Below are 18,677 nucleotides of genomic sequence, written 5' to 3'. Positions count from 1 at the left end.
CAGCACGTCTCCTGGTTCCCCTGCAAGCCTGACCATCTCTCCCCACCCTGCCATCCTCCCTCTGCCCCACCGGACCCTCAGACACCCACGCTCAGCCCCACCACCCCTGCAAACCTTGGTCACTTCCTCCCCACTGCCCTCATGCCTGCATAGCCTCCCACACAGCTCAGCCTTCTCAAACTAGAACATTGTTGGCCCTTCTCGTGGCCACCAAGCTTCCCTTTCTGCGTGTGAGCAGGGCATCACTCCGCCCCCCAGATCACCCCTTCTTTGGCCCCCGGAGCTACAAGGGCTTAGACAGCTGAGCGCCAGGCTCTGTAATCGCTTCTGCCTTTCTCCCCTCCCCTGCCCAGCCACACTGCTCCCACCTTTGCCAGCGTCTTGTTCCATGAAACAGAGAAACCGCCCCCAGCACCTTCCCTGCCCTGCATCTCCCCCTGCCCCCGCCAGGCTTTTTCAATACCCTCTCCCTGTCCACCCCTCAGTGGTGTTGGGTACTTCATGGAGAGGGGTGTCACCCCAAGAACCTGAGCAGCATGTGTTCTGTATCTTAATCTGGGTAGTGGACACATAGGAGGCCCAGGGGGGACCCCACTGAGTCATAGACTCCATGCACTGTGCATACTTTCCTCTACATATTGGGAATAAAGCCCCGATTCATGTCGCAATGAGAATGAACCCCAGAAGCATCCTGCTGAGTGAAGGAAGCAAGACAAAAGGCCACATAATGTATGCTCCCACTTGGGCAAAATATATCCCGAACAGACAGATCCATAGCGAAAGGAAAGCAGACTGGTGGCTGCCGGGGGCTGGGGAAGGCGGGGGGCAGGGGGAGAGTGACAGCTAATGGAGATGGGGGGGTCTGCTTTTGGGGTGATGGACATGTTCTGGAACTAGATGGAGGTGATGGTTACACGACATTGTGACTGTACTAAACACCACTGAATTGTTGATGTTTAAATGGTTAATTTTATGTGATGCCAGCTTCATCCCAGTCAAAAAATTCGTAGTGAACCGGCTTGTCCTCCCACAGAATCACAGGACCCCTCCAGGCGGGACCTGTCTCCGCTTCTGCTCCCCGCCAAGCCCGCTTCATCTTCTCCTGGGGCCCACAGCCCGCATCAGCCCAGGGCCCACCAAACTCCTTCTGGAAAGGGCCACCCAGTAAATACGTTCAGCCTTACAGGCCAGAACGATCTCTAGCATCGTTACGCGGCTGCTCGAGCCTGAAAACAGCCGCGGGCGAGCCGTGAGCGCACAGGCCTGGCCGCAGGCCAATAAAACTGTTTCTAGACACTGAAAGGTGAATAGAATTTTCATATGTCAGGAAGTTCTACTCTTGTGTGTTGTTGTTGTGTGTGTGTGTCTGTGTGTGTGTTGAACGATTTACAAATGTAAAAAACACTCTTGGCTCGCACGCGATCCACAAGTAAGCAATGGACTGGACTTGGCCCATGGGCCAGAGTTGACCCTCTGAACCACAGTAGCAGATGTTGATAAGCAGTTTTCACGTCTGACACTCAAAACCTGAACCCCTCCCACAGCCCAAACACAGAGACAAAGTGTGTCGGCACACACGTGGCTCATCAGGGCCTCCAGCTGACTTCGGGCAAATTGAGTGTCCGTGACTCACACCCAAGGGGACCTCTGAGGTTCTGGGTGGCAGCGCATAGAAATTTCATCCTCACGTTCTGAAACCCTGTTTTGTTTTGTTTTGTTTTGTTTTTAAAGATTTTATCATAAGTAGGCAGAGAGGCAGGCAGAGAGAGAAGGAAGCAGGCTCCCTGCTGAGCGGAGAGCCCGATGCGGGGCTCGATCCCAGGACCCTGGGATCATGACCTGAGCGGAAGGCAGAGGCTTAACCCACTGAGCCACCCAGGCGCCCCTGAAACCCTGTTCTTATCTTCCCCACAGGCTTTCGGAAACGCCAAAACGGCCCACAACAACAATTCCAGCCGATTTGGGAAATTTATCCAGGTCAACTACCTGGAGAGTGGCATCGTGAGAGGGTGAGTTGGAAGCCGCCCAGCTGTGGGCCACCGGCGTTGCGCTAAGCTCCCGGGCACCCCTATGAGGGCCCAGCCTGGGAGCTCAGCGTGGAACTTGTGGCCCTATAGATGCCTGTGATTTGTACGGGGAAGCAAGTGTGGTTTTATTTAAGTCACTGATGTGAAGATCTGAGCTGTGGGTCCAAAGGGAGGGGCGGGAAGGGTGGGACCTCTGTCCCCAGGTCGTCGAGCATGGGCCCAGGTGCCCCAAAAGCAAGTGCAGTGAACTAAAGGTGCTAGCAGGATGGAGCTGCCAAAAACAGGCAAGGACACACCGAGCTATGTCTTGGTCTTAACGAGGTTTTGAATTCGGTGGGTCTGGGGATGCCACAGGCAGAGTTGATGTGGACTGGGGCAGTTGCCAAATGGGTGCCCCTTTAGCCAGGAGAAGACCTAGTAAGGCTGGGTAGCAAATCGAAGTGGCTGCCCAAGGAAGTACTGAAGGTTGGTAGGTGGGTCGATGGGAGAGAGGATGGGAGAGAGGGAAGGAGGGTAGATAGATTAATGGATGGGTTTGTGGGTGGGGGTGGGGGTAGGGGTCCATGGATGGTTCAGTGGATTTGTGAGTGGGTGGGTGGGTAGATCGGTAGATTCATGAGTTGGGTGAATGGGTAGATGGATGGATGGATGGATGGATGGTTGGATGGATGGATTTATATATGTGTGGGTGGGTGGGTGGGTGGGTGGACAGACAGATGGATTCCTGGGTGGGTGGGTGGGCAGATAGATGAGTAAATTCATGGATGGGTGAGTGGGTGGCTGGATAGACTTACTGCTAGATGGGAGAATTCATAGACGGATAAATTTGTAGACTGTTGGATTCATGGATGGGTGATGGATGAATGGATTAGGTAGATGGGTGAGTGGGTAGGTGGGTGAGATGGGCAGTGGCTAACTGGATTGTAAAGTTCATTGTCTGGTGAAAGTTACACCAGACCAGCATTTTGTGCCACAAATGTGAGTTCCCTGGGTGGAGGCACAGTTACTTCAACTAAACGTATAACATGGAGATTGTGTTCGTTACTCTGTGCTGTGGTTATGCTTATGAAAGTCTGGCAGCTTTGCGAAGGGTTACTGTTCTCAGGAATTACCTATTTTGTCATCATATTTAAGTCATAATGTCGTTTCAGAATTCGGTGCTGTAGGATTTTTTTTCTTTCTAAAAGTATACTGGGGAGTTACAGCTGGTTAAAAATGTAATTGTGATTTTTTTTTTAAGATTTTTATTTATTTATTTGACAGACAGAGATCACGAGTAGGCAGAGAGTGAGGCAGAGAGAGGAGGAAGCAGGCTCCCTGCTGAGCAGAGAGCCTGATGCAGGGCTCGATCGCAGGACCCCGAGATCATGACCTAAGCTGAAGGCAGAGGCTTAACCCCACCGTAACTGTGATTTAATACTGCATAATGTTTTGGGTTTTTGTTTTTTTTTTAATATGCGAAGGTCTCATGAGCTGATGAAACTCTTTCAAGGTAAAAAAGAAAAAAAAAAAAAAGACATCTTGGCACAGTCTGGGGTTACTCGAAGGGCTTATCCCTGCCTCAACATTGCGGTGGGAGCAGAATTTATACTGGTTCCAAGTGATACTCTGAGCAGCCCACTTGTTCCATATGAGGAGGAGACCTGAGCACCAGGGCTAGAGCCCTAGAGAAGGTTCCAGCATTTCAGGAGAAGTCCTCAAGTGGCAGAGCCTGGGGATTGGGTCCAAAGTATGTTGGTTCTTCTGTCCATCTAACCTCACTGGTGATCATTTCAAATGACAATTCATATTCAAGACACAAATAAGAAGGTTGTTTTCTCGCATCCTTCGGCCTCTAGCCTCATTCCTTTTTCCCACTGGCGAGGCTCCAGTGGGCAGTGGTCTAGGTGAGAGACCGCCCCTCCCCCATAAATGGCAGTTCTGCTCCAGCCCCTCAACCCCCCACAGACCGTCCAGTGGCCCCCCAGCTCAGTGCTGCTGGGCACCTGCGTGGGCTTGGCCACTCCCCCACCCCCATTGCGGGGCCTCTGACCAGCAGGAGATGCCCAGAGTACCCTATACCCCATCTGCAGTTCCAGGGGCTCCCTCAGGGGGACAGAGATGCCAGAAGGTTGCCTTGTATCTTCCTGGGTCCTGACTGGCTCTGCAGCCAGGGGCCAGACTCAGGAGCCTTTGCTCCCCGCTTGCTCCTCTGTGTGGTCTCTGTTTGGTGTCCCAGGGCTGCCAGAACAAAGTGCCGCAAACCGGGGTGCTCAGAACAATAGAACTTTATTGTTTCACAGCGCTGGAGGTTGGAAGCCTGAAATCAGGACATAGGCGGGGGGGGGGGGGGGGGACAGCGCCCCCCCCCCCTGCCTCCCGGAGGCTCCAGGACAGGATTCTTCATGCCCTCCTGCAGCTTCTGGCAACCCCAGGCCTTCCTTGGCTTGTGTCCATGTCCCCCCATCACGTGGTCTCCTCTATGTCTCACTGTTCTCTTCTACTTCTTAGGACTTTGCCCTGGGATTTGAGGTCCACCCTGATCATGGAGGATGGTCCTATCTCCCGTATCTCCATGTGCCTTCCCTTAATTACATCTCCAAGACCCTTCTGGGGGTCACTCTCACATCTTCCAGGGGCCACCGTGTGACCCTGGCTTTGAGCTGTCTGGTACAGCCCGTTTTGCTGGCTGCAGCACCACCCCCCCCCCATCAAGCTCTGGGCCAGAGGCCCTGGCTGGCTGAGTCTTCTAGACCAGCTTTTGAAAGTCCTCTCTCTGTGGCCTCAGATTCAGGAAAGGAAGTTCCACCTCAGCCCGTGACCGTGGCCGGCCCACGCTCCGAGGAGGAGGTGTACTTCCTGTCCAGGGAGTGGCCACGGCCAGCTGGGGAAGAGCAGGCCCAGACCCGGTTCTGCTTTTGGGGAGGTGACACTTCTCAGTGCCATTTCCTGTGGAGGCCAAGGGTCAGGGGCAGTCCAAGCCTTCCTCCAGTTCCCCAATCTGCAAGGCCTCGTCTTCCTGTGGGTTCAGTGGCTCCGTGCTGGGGGATCCCTGGCCCCCTATGAACCCTGGTAGGGGCCAGGGCCTTAAAAATGATCAGGGAAAGGAAGGGGCTGTCACCAACAAATGGCAGCTCAATGCCAGTAAGGGGCACTGTCCGTCCTCCCCCTACCCGCCTCCGCCGACACAGCACAGGGAATTGGCCACAGGTGGAAATTCCAACAAGAGTCTGATTCTAGAACCAGATGCGGCCTCCCTCCCCAAGAGAACAAACCACCAATAACTAAAATAGCTCCTAGCAGTGGGAAGGGATAGGAAAAAACATAGGGGTTTGGAAGAAGAGAGGACACGGGCCGAGTCCATGGACACCCGCCCATGCCTGTCTTATGTGCATGTGTCCCAGGCAAGGCTGTAGACAGGAGACTGCCGCCCCAGAGAGGGAGGCAGGTGGCGTCCAGCACGCCGTAGCCCAAGGGCCCAACAATGTCCCCCAGGCTTGCCTCCCTGTCAGGCACCATGTGCCCCTCCTATAAAACAGGATGGGCTCAAATGAGGGTGGCCTGCAGAGCCGTCCAAATCCTATACTTGGTGATGGTGGAACCCATGAAAGACCAGCCCCTCCGGCCCCAGAGGGTGTGGAGGGAGCAGGGCCAGGTCCCCGCTGGGCCACTTCCCTCCCGTGCAGTCCCACGAAGCAGGTGGCCTCTTTAATCTTCAGTATCTCACCTTTCAATGGGAGCCGGTGCCCACCCCCAGCGCGGAAGGATTCAGGGCATTTAATCCCTACAGAACAGTGCTGAGAAGGCACCAGATGCCTTCTAGTCACCATTAGGACTGCCAGCATTGGGAGCGTGGCTGTAGAGGTCCCTGGCCCCTGGCCCAGAGCCCACGAGCCCGTGGACCCCTGCCCATCAAACATCCACCAGGAATGAATGGGTAAATACAGTGTGCCGTGTCCAGCCGTGAGAAGGAACAGAGTTCTGCTGCACGCGACGACATGGCTGAGTCTCAGTCCTCGGGCTGAGTGACAAGGCAGACACACAGTATATATACCACAGGGCTCTATTTCCTTAAAGTTCTAGACAGTGCAAACTGATCTACAGTGGCGCTGATCAGTGGCCACTCGGGGATGGGAGGTGGGGAGGGGTGACCAAGAGCCCAGGAAACTGGGTCATGGTGGTGGGCACACAGGTGTCCGCCTGTGTCACAACTCATCAGTTCACACGCTTCTAGTTTATGTCCATGACCACTGATGGAATAAAATGGGAAATGACCCAGTCAAGTCTTCCCACGTTGCACGCTTCAAGTGTGTGCGGCTTGTATCAATAACGAAGCTATAAAAAAAAATGAAAATGAATCTGTTTTCTTATATTTAGATTTTTTTTTAAGATTTTATTTATTTGACAGAAAGAGAGAGCACAAGCGGGGGAGAGGGAGGGGGAGAGGGAGAAGCAGGCTCCCTGTAGAGCAGGGAGCCCAATGGAACTCGATCCCAGGACTCTAGGATCATAACCTGAGCCAAAGGCAGTGGCTTCACCAGCTGAGCCACCCAGGCGCCCCTTAGAGTTAGATTTTTAACAGAAGAAGCATTTAATTGCTGAGGAGGTGGTCAATACAGGGGGCCGCCTACCTGTATTGTCTGTGAACACGTGGGTATAATCGCTCCGGTTCCCGCCTCCTGACGGGGTCCCCCCAGGATGCTCCTGGAGCTTTCCGAGCAGTGATCAGCCTGCATCTGGTCTGGGGAGCAGAAGTGGCCAACCCAAGTTCCTTATTTTTATGGACAGCAGTCATAGGATAAGGCAACACTTAGGGTGATTTTTAGGGTAGTTATATTTACAGGACTTTGATTATATTCGCAACATTAGGATTATTGGTTTTTGTTGTTGTTGTTTTGTTTTGGGGGGTTTTTTAGATTTAATGTGTTTATTTGAGACAGAGAGTATGAGAGAGAGCCCAAGCAGGAAGTAGGGCCAGGGGCAGAGGCAGAGGGAGACCCAGACTCCCTTCCTGGAGCAGGGACCCTGATACGAGGCTCAGTCGCAGGACCCTGGGATCCTGACCTGAGCTGAAGGCAGATGCTTAAGCAACTCGGGGGTGATTGTGTTTCTTTCTTTTTTTTTTTTTTTTAAGATTTTATTTATTTATTTGAGGGAGAATGAGTGAGTGAGAGCATGAGAAAGGAGAAGGTCAGGGAGAGAAGCACACTCCCCAAGGAGCCTGATGTGGGACTCAATCCTGGAAGTCGGGGATCATGACCTGAGCCGAAGGCAGTTGCTCAACCAACTGAGCCACACAGGCGCCTGGGGGTGATTGTGTTTCTAAAGGTGATTTAGGTACCTGAGTTGACCTTGCACCAAAGGAAGTCAATCTACACCAGGCTTTGTTACGGTAACGAATGACTCCAGTTCTTCTAGAAAACTCATCAGAATATTAACATCTCGTTCCTTCATCTTCCTTTTAATGACAGGGCTGTTGTTGAAAAATACCTGCTTGAAAAGTCCCGCCTGGTCTCTCAAGAGAAGGACGAGAGGTAGGAGGACGCTTCCTCGGTGACCCACCACGCGTGCCTTCTTCCCCACAAAGCAGAGAACAGGTGTTCTGGGCCTGCAGGAGCCAGTGGCCGATCTCCCAGGACCGAGGCTGCTCTGTGGCTGCAAGTTTTGGGCTCATAACTCTGAAGCCACCTTTTTAAAGCTTATTTTTGTGCCTACCCCTGACTTTTACCCAGAGTTAATCCCCCCCAACTACACCCTCCCCCACAGTCCCGCCTGCTTACATCTACTCACAGGAGAAGCTCACGGTTTAGTTTTCTTTTTAAAACATAGTAAGAATCGACTTATTATCTCAAACTGGTACATATTTGAGGTGCTTCCCACCCTCCAACAACCCCCCCGCGGTGGTCCCCACAGCAGAATTAGCAGTGGTTTGAAGAGGAGCTGGGGCCTGGCCTCCAAAAACGAATTTTTTTTCTCCTCACTTTGACCCACAGGAACTACCACGTGTTTTATTATTTGTTACTTGGCGTCAGCGAGGAAGAGCGTCAGGAATTTCAGCTCAAGCAGCCTGAAGATTATTTCTACCTCAACCAGGTAAACAGCCCTGCGCCCTGGCCACAAACGCCGCCTCTGTTCCCCACGGGCTGTTTACGCGCCGCCGGGAGGTCAGAGGCTGTCTGCCTGGGCCCTCTCCGGCCCCCAAACCGACTCCAAGGAGGCCCAGAGGAGGCGGCATAAAGAGGCCCATTCATTCCCCACCGTGTCCTGAGCCCTGCCCCAGCGGTCCCAGCCAGGATCACTCTTGCACACTGCCCTTGTTGGCCCAGAAGTACCCAGAGTGCCACCGACTTTGTTTTTCAGCATAACTTGAAGATCGAAGATGGAGAAGACCTAAAGCATGACTTTGAGAGACTCAAGCAGGCCATGGAGATGGTGGGATTCCTCCCTGCCACCAAGAAGCAGTAAGTGGCCAGGCTGGCCATCCCACCTTCTCGTGCGCGGACCGCCTCCCCACCACACACACACACACACACACACACATCTTAGACTCTAATTTAAGGCCCCTCTCTGAGAGCTGACGGACACCCCGGCAGGAGCTAAGATGCTAAAGGAGGGCAGCCCGATGACCATGAGCTCATGGAAAGGGGCATTAGTCGGTAGTCACTGGGAGCTGTCAAACCACGGGGCTTTTGCCCAACAGTGTAGACGGACTTCACACAGAAAAACAGTTACGATGGTGAATTTTACATGATGTGTATCTTAGCCACAGTTAAAATTTTGAAAAAATTTTTTGGAAAGCCGCACAGGTTCTCGCCACACCTGCGTGCCGTTCAGCATTGCCCAGTGGGAACGGCTGGGCGCTTCTCAGAGGCCACAGATCGGGCCAGCGTCTTCAGAAAACCGTTTGCGGTTTCTGCAAGAGCTGCGTCTGCCCAATGCCAGCCGTGCACGTGCGGACTTGAAGATATGCACGTGGCAGCCCTGTTATTAACCACCAAAAAGTTAGGAACCCCCTCTCAACACACAGACACAAGTGCTCATTGGTGGTAATTAAATAACTTAACAGACAGCTGTGTATCGTGCCGGGCTGGCCAGACTTTCTGCAGAGGGCCACAGAGGCCAGTTTTCAGTTCTGGGGGCCAGATGGTCAGTGTTGTTCTCCTGTGTTTACTTTTTTATAAGCACTCCCACCCCCGAAAAAACTGAAGAACATTCTTAGCTCTGAGGCTGTCCAGTAATGGGCCCTCAAGTGCCACTCCCTGGATTCAGTGGCGCTCAGTGGGAGTCACTTCTGCCCCCCACAGGACAGTTGGCTGTTTAACTCTGTCTGACTCTGTCCAGACACATTTCTGGTGATCGCACTGCATAGAGGAAAGCAGAGAGGGACGCAGCTGCTGGCACCTGCTGGGCGGGCCAGGGATGTGGCTCAGCATCCCATAGTGGACAGGACAGCTCTCCACAGCAAAGAATGATCCAGCCCCACGAGTCCGCAGGGCTGAGGCTAAGAAATGCTGGGTTGCAGCACTGAGTGTGACCAAGCCAGGACAACCCGCAGGACGCCCCCCACATCACAATCTTCCGGGGGGACAGGCCTGATACAAGGCCATAGGAGTTCACTGACACCAGGTTCACAGACAGCGTTAGGATGTGAGGGTAGCTCTTCCTTTGCGTTAGGTGAGTGGGTTCCGCTCCTTACAGGGAGGTGTATGTTTTCTGACAGCTCATCAAACTCTACACATAAGAATTGTTGGCTTTTTTTGGCCTGTTTTTTATGCATGATGGGTTGGGGTTTTGTTTTTTTTTTTTTGCATTTTTTTTCGTGCATGTTAGGCTTCCCTAAGAAAAATTTTAAGCACCCCCACACCCACCCCCCCAAAAAAACCCACAGAACACCCAGGAGAGCCATCTGTCTACAAAGTCACATTCCACAAAGGTCCCCAGCAGTGAGATTGGACCTTTTTGAAACTTCAGATGTCCGACTGGTCTGGGCTGGTTGTATGAATTCAGCCCAAGTGGCTGGAAGCGTCCGTCGTCTTACGACTCTGGAAACCCCCCCCCAACCTAGGATCCTTTTGCTCTCCCAGGATTTTTTCCGTCCTCTCAGCCATCCTGTACCTGGGCAACGTCACGTACAAGAAGAGAGCCACGGGCCGAGACGAAGGTCTGGAGGTCGGGCCCCCTGAGGTGCTGGACACGCTGTCCCAGCTCCTGAAGGTACAGCTCCCTGCCCTCGGCCACAGTGGCCAGCGAGCACCCAGAACTTCCTTCCTGCATGGGCCGCACTTCTATAAACCGGGGCCTCTCTGCCTGCTTCCTCCCCACAATCTGTGCAACACCTCTTCCTTGGTTCTCTTTTTCTCTCTCTCTTTTTTTTTTTTTTAAATTGAGGTATAATCGTCACACAGCCTTATGTTAGTTTCAGCGTTACAGCAGAACGATCGGGTGTTTGTCTGTATTGCAAAACGATGACCACAGTAAGTCCTGTTAACATCTGTCACCACACATGGTTCCAGGATCAGTTTTTTCTAGCGAAGAGAACTTGGATGATCTTATCTCTTAGCGACTTGCAATTATGCCACGTATTATCCTGAACTGAAGTCCCCACGCTGAACATTACATTCCTGGGACCTTTTTCTTTTACAACTAGAAGTCTGTTCCTTCTGACCTTCTTTGTTACCCAGTTTGCCCTCCCACCCCTGCCTGTGGCAGCCGCCAATCTGCTTTCTGTATCAGCTTGGTTTACTTTGGGGGGTTTGGGGAGGGTGTTTTTTTTTTTTTTTTTTTTTCTTTTAATTCCCTGTACCAGTGAGAGCATATGGTATTTGTTTTACTCTGCGTGACCTCTTTCACTTAGCGTAATGCCCTCAAGGGCATCCCATCTCTTCCTCCTTTCTGAAGGACGACTGTCTCCCCGCTCCACCCCTCATGGGAAAGGCCTTCAAACCCAGACTTGGATCAGTGAGGTCATGTGCTCATTGGACCTCCCATCCCCTTGTCCACTGGCCCTTGTCAACCCCTAGGGGGCACTGGACGGTGTCTGAGGCCCTGGGGGGTTGTCATAACTCAGAGGAGCTGCTGTCCTCTCGGGGGTGAGGCTAGGGATGCTGCTTCACACCATTTAATGCCCAGCACAGCTTCCCTGCAGCCAGGAACAACCTGGCCCCGAGCATCTGTGGTGCCAGAGAAGTCCTGCCCTTGTCTTTCTGTTTTCTGAGCTTGCCTCCCACCTGTGGCTTGTGTCTGCGTGCAGGATTCCTCCTCTTTTGTGTTCATGGGGATGAGTGAGCAGGCCTGCCAGGAGATGGGGGCAGCTTTCCCTGCCCCTGCTCTCGCTGCCTCCGGCTTATAGTGGGGGCTCAGTGGTCAGGAGGGAACTGGCCAGGAACACCCACTCCAACGGCGACATCTGTGAATGCCGATTGCCAGGCAGTACACGGACCCACAGGGACCTCCCCACTGCCCCCCGCCAGGCCTGTGTGACCGTCCTCCCAGGGCCATCGACTAAGCCTGAGCACAATCAGTCGAAAGCATACTGAGCATAGCGCACAGGACAGGGTGGGCTTGGAGCCCCCTTTCCAGGGCAGCTGCTAGAGGTCCTCCTGCCACCTTCCTCGGGCTTCCAGCCTTACCTCAGGGACGTGAGGACCCGCCCAACAAGCCTTCTCTCCCTCCTTGACCTTGCAGGTGAAGCGGGAAATCCTGGTGGAGGTCCTAACCAAAAGAAAAACGGTGACAGCCAATGACAAACTCATCCTTCCCTACAGTCTCAGCGAGGTGAGCACCGTCCTGTGCTCCCGCAGGAGGCCAGGCCACAGACCACATGTTGGGATGGGGGCTCTGGGAACAGCAGGCCTGGAGAGCCTTTTCCGTGTCTTTCAAGAGCTGTAACAGTGGCTCTGCTTCTCACATGAGCTCATGCACGGCTCAGAGCAGCTTCTGCGGCACACTTCAGCCCTAGGGCCAGAACTCAGACCACCCATGTTCTGCCTGGTGTTTCCATGCCGGTTCTCACTAGCTGGGAACGGCCACTTGCAGCCCACAGCCCAAATCCAGCCCACTGCCTGCTTTTGTAAATAAAGTTTTATTGGTATTGGCATAGCCACACACACCCCCCTTTTTTTTTTTTTAAATATGCTGCTTTGCTACTGTACTGGCTGAACCAAGTGATCACTACAGGGACCATGTGGCCCTCCCAGCTGAACATACTGACCTTCTGGCCTTTAAAGTTGGTTGACCTCCCGCTGCCCCCCACCCTGCCCCCAGGCTAGAGCATGACCTTTACAACCATTAAATGCATCCCTGAATCTTGATAGGGATCCTCTCTCCAGCCCTTGCGCCAGTCGGGATGTTTTCCTTGTGATGGGTTTTTTTTTGTTTTTTTTTTTTTGCATTTTTACATCTGAAGAGCAGTGGGCCTCACAGCCTGGCTGGCCACAGGAAAACCCCGAGCCACAGCAGGGACTTTTAGCTGGTGGTAGAAGCTGCTTGGGCATCTTCCACCAGCACTGGGGATGTTCTGAGCCCCCACAGGCAAAGGTTCCCTGAAACATTCTCTAAAAGTTGTTACAGGACCACCTGAACCTCCAGCAGTGTGGCTGCCCCTGAGGGGCACGACGCCAAGGGACAGATACCAGGTGTGGGGCCCTGTATCCCTCGGGGCCCTGTTTCCACAACCTCCCGGGAAAGGCAAAACCGGGACATGTGTTCTAGATCTTAATTGCAGCCAAGCACATCTGTCACAAGTCAGATCTGAGTACATAAAGAGAAACAGTTTCTTGTATGTAAATTACACCTCGGTAAGCCTTTTTTTTCCCCCTAATTTAAAAGCCATTACTGCTTTCAATACATATGATGGCATCTCCACGATGCTCCCAGAACTGCAGGGGACCTGGCTTCCCAACCAGGTCGACCTCAGGGCTGGTTCTCCCCCACGGGCCGGCCCGGTGTCCTCCCTGAGCCTGTGTTCCGTCCTCAGCAGTTCCCCAGCTTGCTCGGGGTAGTGGGTTGGCTCACGAGAGAGCCTTCGCTGAACGTTAGGCTGCCGGGTCCGAGCTTTGTAGTTGGTGCTCCGCTGTGCAGGGGTAAGGTGCAGAGCGAGAGGGGGCGTGGCCAGGGAGTGGGGCGTTCTTCAGAGTCACAGCCTCGATCTCCCCATGAGTGCAGACCTCTGGGTGGTGCAGCGCAGGGCCCACGTCGAAGTGTGACACTCCCCGCCGTGTGCCCACAGGCTATCACCGCCCGCGACTCCATGGCCAAGTCCCTGTACAGCGCTCTATTCGACTGGATCGTGCTGCGGATCAACCACGCCCTCCTCAACAAAAAAGACATGGAAGAGTCCGTCTCGGTGAGAGCCCGCGCCCCTGCCTGCTCCACCAAGCAGAGCTGGGGACCGCCAGACCCTCGGGTGTCACACACCCTCGGCAGATGGCCTGGGATGTCAGGGGCCAAGGTGGCATGACTTGGCGTCAGGCGACAGGCCAGTTGCTCCAAGGGGCAGGCCCAGGGGACGGGATGGGGTGCCGTTCTCAGGACCCAGTGCATGTGAACCTACGGCGCCCCTTGTTCGCATATTACAGATTCCAAGGCAGCAACCACAGAGCGCTGGGGCGAGTGCAGAGCCCGCAAAACCAAACAGGTCTCGTCCACCTGTTAAGAAGGACCTACTGGTGGGGCGCCTGGGTGGCTCAGTGGGTTAAGCCGCTGCCTTCGGCTCAGGTCATGATCTCCGGGTCATGGGATCGAGTCCCGCATCGGGCTCTCTGCTCAGCAGGGAGCCTGCTTCCTCCTCTCTCTCTCTGCCTGCCTCTCTGCCTACTTGTAATCTCTCTCTGTCAAATAAATAAATAAAATCTTTAAAAAAAAAAAAAAAGAAGGACCTACTGGTAATGACTGTTTTCTGTCTTCCCAGTGCTTGTCCATTGGGGTCCTCGACATATTCGGATTTGAAGACTTCGAGAGGAACAGTTTCGAGCAGTTCTGCATCAACTATGCCAACGAGCAGCTTCAGTATTATTTCAACCAGCACATTTTCAAACTAGAACAGGTCAGGAAATGCCATCTTGTTGCCGAGGTAGCCCAGTTAGGGGGGATGGAATGAGCCAGAACCGGGAACTCCCTCGGGGCTCAAGTTTGCTGGTGAACCAGCCCTGGAATCTTTCTCTACAGAAGAGAAAGTCTGGGAAAACCCGGCCCAGCCTTGGATGAGGCAGACACTGGGGGCATTTTTGTCCATGGGTCAGTTTTATACCTTCTTTCTGCTCAGATGTGAAAATCCATCCAATGGGAGAGAACTAGAGAGGCCATGTAAGGATTTGCTTTGGTCAACACTTTGGATAATCTGTCTGCCATGGTTCCTCATTACTACAGTTACCCGTCTTTACCCAGGTGTTACCTTCACGTTGGCGATCTGGACAGGGGGGGAGAAGAAAAAATGATGGGCTTATGAATAATTTAGCTGATTTTACTATAAAACTTTACTTCTGGCTATTGAGCCCTTGAAACGTGGCTGGTCCACCTTGAGTTGTGCGGCAATAGTGAAACGCGGCTGATGGCCGACACATTGTGCAAAAGAAAAAATATAATAAAATGCCTCACTGGTCATTTTTACATTGATCACAAATTGACACGATCGTGGTTTGGGTATATTGGGTGAAACTAAGTATATTATTAAAGTTAATTTCACCTCTTTCTTTTTACCTTTTAACTGTGATTATTAGAAAATTCCAAGTCACGTAGGTCACTCGCACTACATGGCCTCATATCACTAGCATTATTGGACACTGAGGTTCCAGAGCAGGGGCGGCAAATGGCTGCTCACCGGTCCAGGCTGGCCCCACGACCTATTTTCGTAAATAGACCTTTATTGGCACGTGGCCACGCCCACTTGTCTTTATCTCATCGGTGGCTTCCTTCACGCTGCCAGCCTCCTTCACGCTGCTGCAGCCGAATCTTGACAAGGTACCACCTAGCTCAGAAAGCTTAATGTATTTACCATCTGGCCCTATGCAGAGAAAAGTTGCTGGCCCCCTGGGACATGTTAAGTGTGATTTTAAAGCATCTTGTATGTTTCATCTTGTTTTGTTGTTATTAATAATTTTTTCTTGTTATCAATAATTTTATATAACTGTGAATATATTTCCGTTGATATAGCAATATGTGTCCTGTACATATGAAAACCTATGTGCGTACATAAATATATTCATATACGATGCATGCTGTGTAAGCGTTACCATAGCCACGGGGTAGTGAAGTTATCCGCTAAACCCCCAAATCCTGCAGGAAGAGTACCAGAGCGAAGGGATCTCGTGGCACAACATTGACTACACTGATAACGTCGGCTGCATCCATCTCATCAGCAAGAAGCCCACCGGGCTCTTCTATCTGCTGGATGAAGAGAGCAAGTGAGTGTCCGCAGCCCAGTGCCCGCCCCCACCCCCGTCCCTGCAAACCTGATGCCCCAGCCCCTGGGGCCTCACCCTGAATCTGCACCATCCCCAAGAACCTCTGAGTTAGTCACACCCATTTGGCCACAAATCCTGACCTCACACACGTAGCATTTATCATGGAAATATTGACTCAACTCTGAAACACGCAGGCGTGGGAGTCATTAAGAAAGGGACACATGGTGCCTGAGTCTAGAAACTGGGCCCCAGGTTGGCGCATCCTTGCGAAGGGCAGTGGATCGGGGCCCCAGGTGCAGGACTGACCATTGAGCCTGGCACCCCTCGTCCAGAGGACACCATGAAACCTGGGAGGGGTATGGGTGAGGTGCCCCACGCCGGTCACCCAGGCGCGGTCCCTGAAATTCACTCCCTGCCATTTGTTTCCTGCGGCCCCGTCAATGACCGCGGAGCACAGGCAGCTTCAAATGATAGGTGCGTTCTCTCACGGTCTTGGAGGCCAGACGTGCAAAGTCAGTATCACTGGGCTGAAATCAAGGCATGGGCAGACTGCACCCATGCCTTGATTTCAGCGGACTGCACCTAGCTCCAAAGGCTCTAGGGGGTGGTCCTTCTTCATCTCTTCCAGCTCCTGGGCACACCCCCACCCCACTGGCATTCCATGGCTTGTGGCTGTGTCACCCGGTCTCTGCCTCTGTGGTTATATCACTCTTTCTGTCTGTCTCTGTCTCTCCCAAAGATTCCAGTCCAGTGGGTGAATGCCTCCCCTATGACCTCATCTTAACCAACGACATTCGGAAAGACCCCATTTCTGAATCAGGTCACTTTCCCAGGTTCCCAGGGTCAAGATGCAGACACAGCTTTCTGTCGATCGGCTCCTTGTCTGCTTTGGCAGTCCCTATGGGGCTGGGTTGAGTCGGGCTCATCTCCTGCCTAAGACCCAGGCCCCACTTGGGACAGGGAACAGACACTTCATAGCTGGGATCCAAGTAGAGAATGTTCAGATAAGGGAACAGACAGGATGCTAGGAAGGGCTGAACCATACTCCCAGGAAACTCAGAGCTGGATCCGGAGGGGGACTGTGAGGCAGGGCCAGGCCAAGCAGGATTGGATCTGTCTCTGTTTAAAATCTTGCTATTTTTGTTTATCGTGGATTTTTTTTTTTTTTGCATTGATCTGAATTTTCTAAAATAGTACATTAAAATAGCATTTATCCCAACGACTGAGTGAGCAGATTCCTCACACCACACCCATTCCCCAGCCCTGGAAACACAATGTGCTTCCTGGCTAAGATTCTCCCCACCACCATCTCCTCCTCGGTAAGCTGTGGAGCCTGGCCTTGGGCATCCCAGGCACACTGCTCAGCCCATGTTTGCGGTGAGGCCGGGCAGAGGCGGGGCGTGCCAAAGCCAACTACAGCCATTTCCTTCCTGGGAGGCAGAAATAGCCAGGTACAACGGGTCCCTTATTCTGCCCTGGCCACCCCTTCCCCCAGCCTCTCCCTGTAACGGGAGCAAGGGCAAGACCTCCTCCATGACACAGCGTCTAGGTACACACAGATCTGAGACCAGAAGTTCCCCCCTCCTGGGATTGTTCCCAGAAACTGCCCCTAGTGGGCCCATGTCCCTGTCTTGCCGGTGCCAAATGTCTGCCTTGACCACGAAAGCCCAGGCCTCCCCCACCGAAGGCCTGCACGCTTATGCGGAGCAAGCGGTTACCGCTGTTCCTGCAGCTCAGAGTTCCATATCCTCTCCCCAGCTTTCCCCATGCCACGAGCCAGACCCTGCTGGCCAAGTTCAAACAGCAGCACGAGGACAACAGGTACTTCCTGGGCACCCCCGTCATGGAGCCAGCGTTCATCATCCAGCACTTCGCCGGGAAAGTGAAATACCAGATCAAGGTGCGTGTCTGTCCGTTGCCATCGTCGGTCAAGGGCAGAAGGCAGGAGAGGGACAGGGCGGATGCCCCGGAGGCCCTTTACCTCTGGCGTCTGCCTCGTCCATCCCCTCTGTTGATGGCGCGGGGCAAGGTTTCGGGGGCCCTCGAACCCAGCCCTAAGTGCCTGGCTCTTGCTGTCGAAGGCCCCAGGGACAGGACCTGGCTTCTGTTGTTGAGGAGCGTCCTATCCCACCAGCAGCCCTTCCCGGCCTGGCTCCCAGGACCTTGGCGGTCACTGGAGAGTGACCACCGACCTCCACTTCCCACCAGGATTTCCGGGAAAAGAACATGGACTACATGCGGCCTGACATCGTGGCCCTCCTGCGGGGCAGCGACAGTTCTTATGTGCGGGAGCTCATCGGCATGGACCCTGTGGCCGTGTTCCGCTGGGCCGTGCTCCGGGCCGCCATCCGGGCCATGGCCGTGCTGCGGGAGGCCGGGCGCCTGCGGGCCGAGAGGGCCGAGAAGGCTGCAGGTAGGGGGGCTTCTCAGTCCATGTTAAAGGGTACAGCTCTGTGGCCGCTCGCCGTGTCAAGTGACCACCTCCTGTCTTGCTCCAGAACTTGGTTCATCCCAAACAAGAGTTTCTGAACCAGGGTATAGAATTCACCCTCCTCCTCCTCCTCACAAGGCAGGAAGGCACGTTCCTGTCCTTCCGTAAGGGCAACCTGAGGCCCAGGGTGGCTGCGTGACTCTCACAGGGGACTCGGCTCTAGATGCCAGCCGCGGGGCTCCATTTCACAAAGGGCCTTGATTAAAAGCAGAACCAGGAGGATAAAGCCTTTATGAGAAGTAGGAAGAAATAGTGCTGCCTGGGGGGTGGGGAGAGGAATCAACCCTTCACGGTTCCCAGCTCTGCCCAAATTTGAGTGTCAGGCTGTTTTGTCTTTCCTTCCTTTTTTTTTTTAAATGAGTTCAAGTCAGGATGGAAGCCTCTTCAGCCAGGACAAAGGCCTTCCAGGCCCCAGGCAGCCCCCGCCTCCAACTCCATCTGTTCTGTGTCTACAGCAGGTATGGGCAGCCCAGGCACCCGCGGTCCCCTGGCAGAGCTGCAGAGAGGAACGAGCACCCCGTCGGAAAAACTCTACCGGTGAGCGAGACCTTGGTTTGTCCGAACTGAAGCTGGTACATGGAGGTATTGTTTAGAACAATGCGGGAAACCCCATACCCTTGGCCCAGGTTGGGGTTGACCTGAATAAGGACCCCAGCAGTCACTTGAATCCAGAGGACCCAGAAACAAATGGCATCTGGCTGCCACTTTTCTGCACACACAGAGGCAGGCCTCGATGCAGCATCTGCTTAGGGAGATGTTGGACAGCTCACTTTACAAAGG

At 53.5% G+C, this 18,677-nt stretch overlaps 1 protein-coding gene across 6 annotated transcripts in view; it reads left to right on the top strand.

Annotated features, from left to right (window-relative positions):
• Positions 1–18,677, top strand: part of MYO9B (myosin IXB) — an 85,231-nt gene that overhangs the window by 42,144 nt on the left and 24,410 nt on the right. For 3 of the 6 annotated variants that reach the window (XM_044253980.1, XM_044253979.1, XM_044253976.1), the window contains exons 3-14: positions 1,915–2,009; positions 7,478–7,540; positions 8,000–8,099; positions 8,367–8,467; positions 10,091–10,220; positions 11,691–11,780; positions 13,234–13,350; positions 13,915–14,049; positions 15,285–15,406; positions 17,165–17,306; positions 17,615–17,819; positions 18,356–18,434. In XM_044253980.1, the coding sequence (XP_044109915.1) occupies positions 1,915–2,009; positions 7,478–7,540; positions 8,000–8,099; positions 8,367–8,467; positions 10,091–10,220; positions 11,691–11,780; positions 13,234–13,350; positions 13,915–14,049; positions 15,285–15,406; positions 17,165–17,306; positions 17,615–17,819; positions 18,356–18,434 (1,379 nt within the window). Of the gene's footprint in view, positions 1–1,914; positions 2,010–7,477; positions 7,541–7,999; positions 8,100–8,366; positions 8,468–10,090; positions 10,221–11,690; positions 11,781–13,233; positions 13,351–13,914; positions 14,050–15,284; positions 15,407–17,164; positions 17,307–17,614; positions 17,820–18,352; positions 18,435–18,677 lie in introns of all 6 variants that reach the window. The other 3 variants (XM_044253978.1, XM_044253977.1, XM_044253975.1) reach the window with 1 other exon arrangement.

This window comes from Neovison vison, chromosome 6 (genome assembly GCF_020171115.1).
Source record: "Neovison vison isolate M4711 chromosome 6, ASM_NN_V1, whole genome shotgun sequence".
Lineage (NCBI taxonomy): Eukaryota > Metazoa > Chordata > Mammalia > Carnivora > Mustelidae > Neogale > Neogale vison.
Note: the sequence above shows the minus strand (reverse complement) of the source record. Positions and strands in the feature narration are given on the sequence as shown.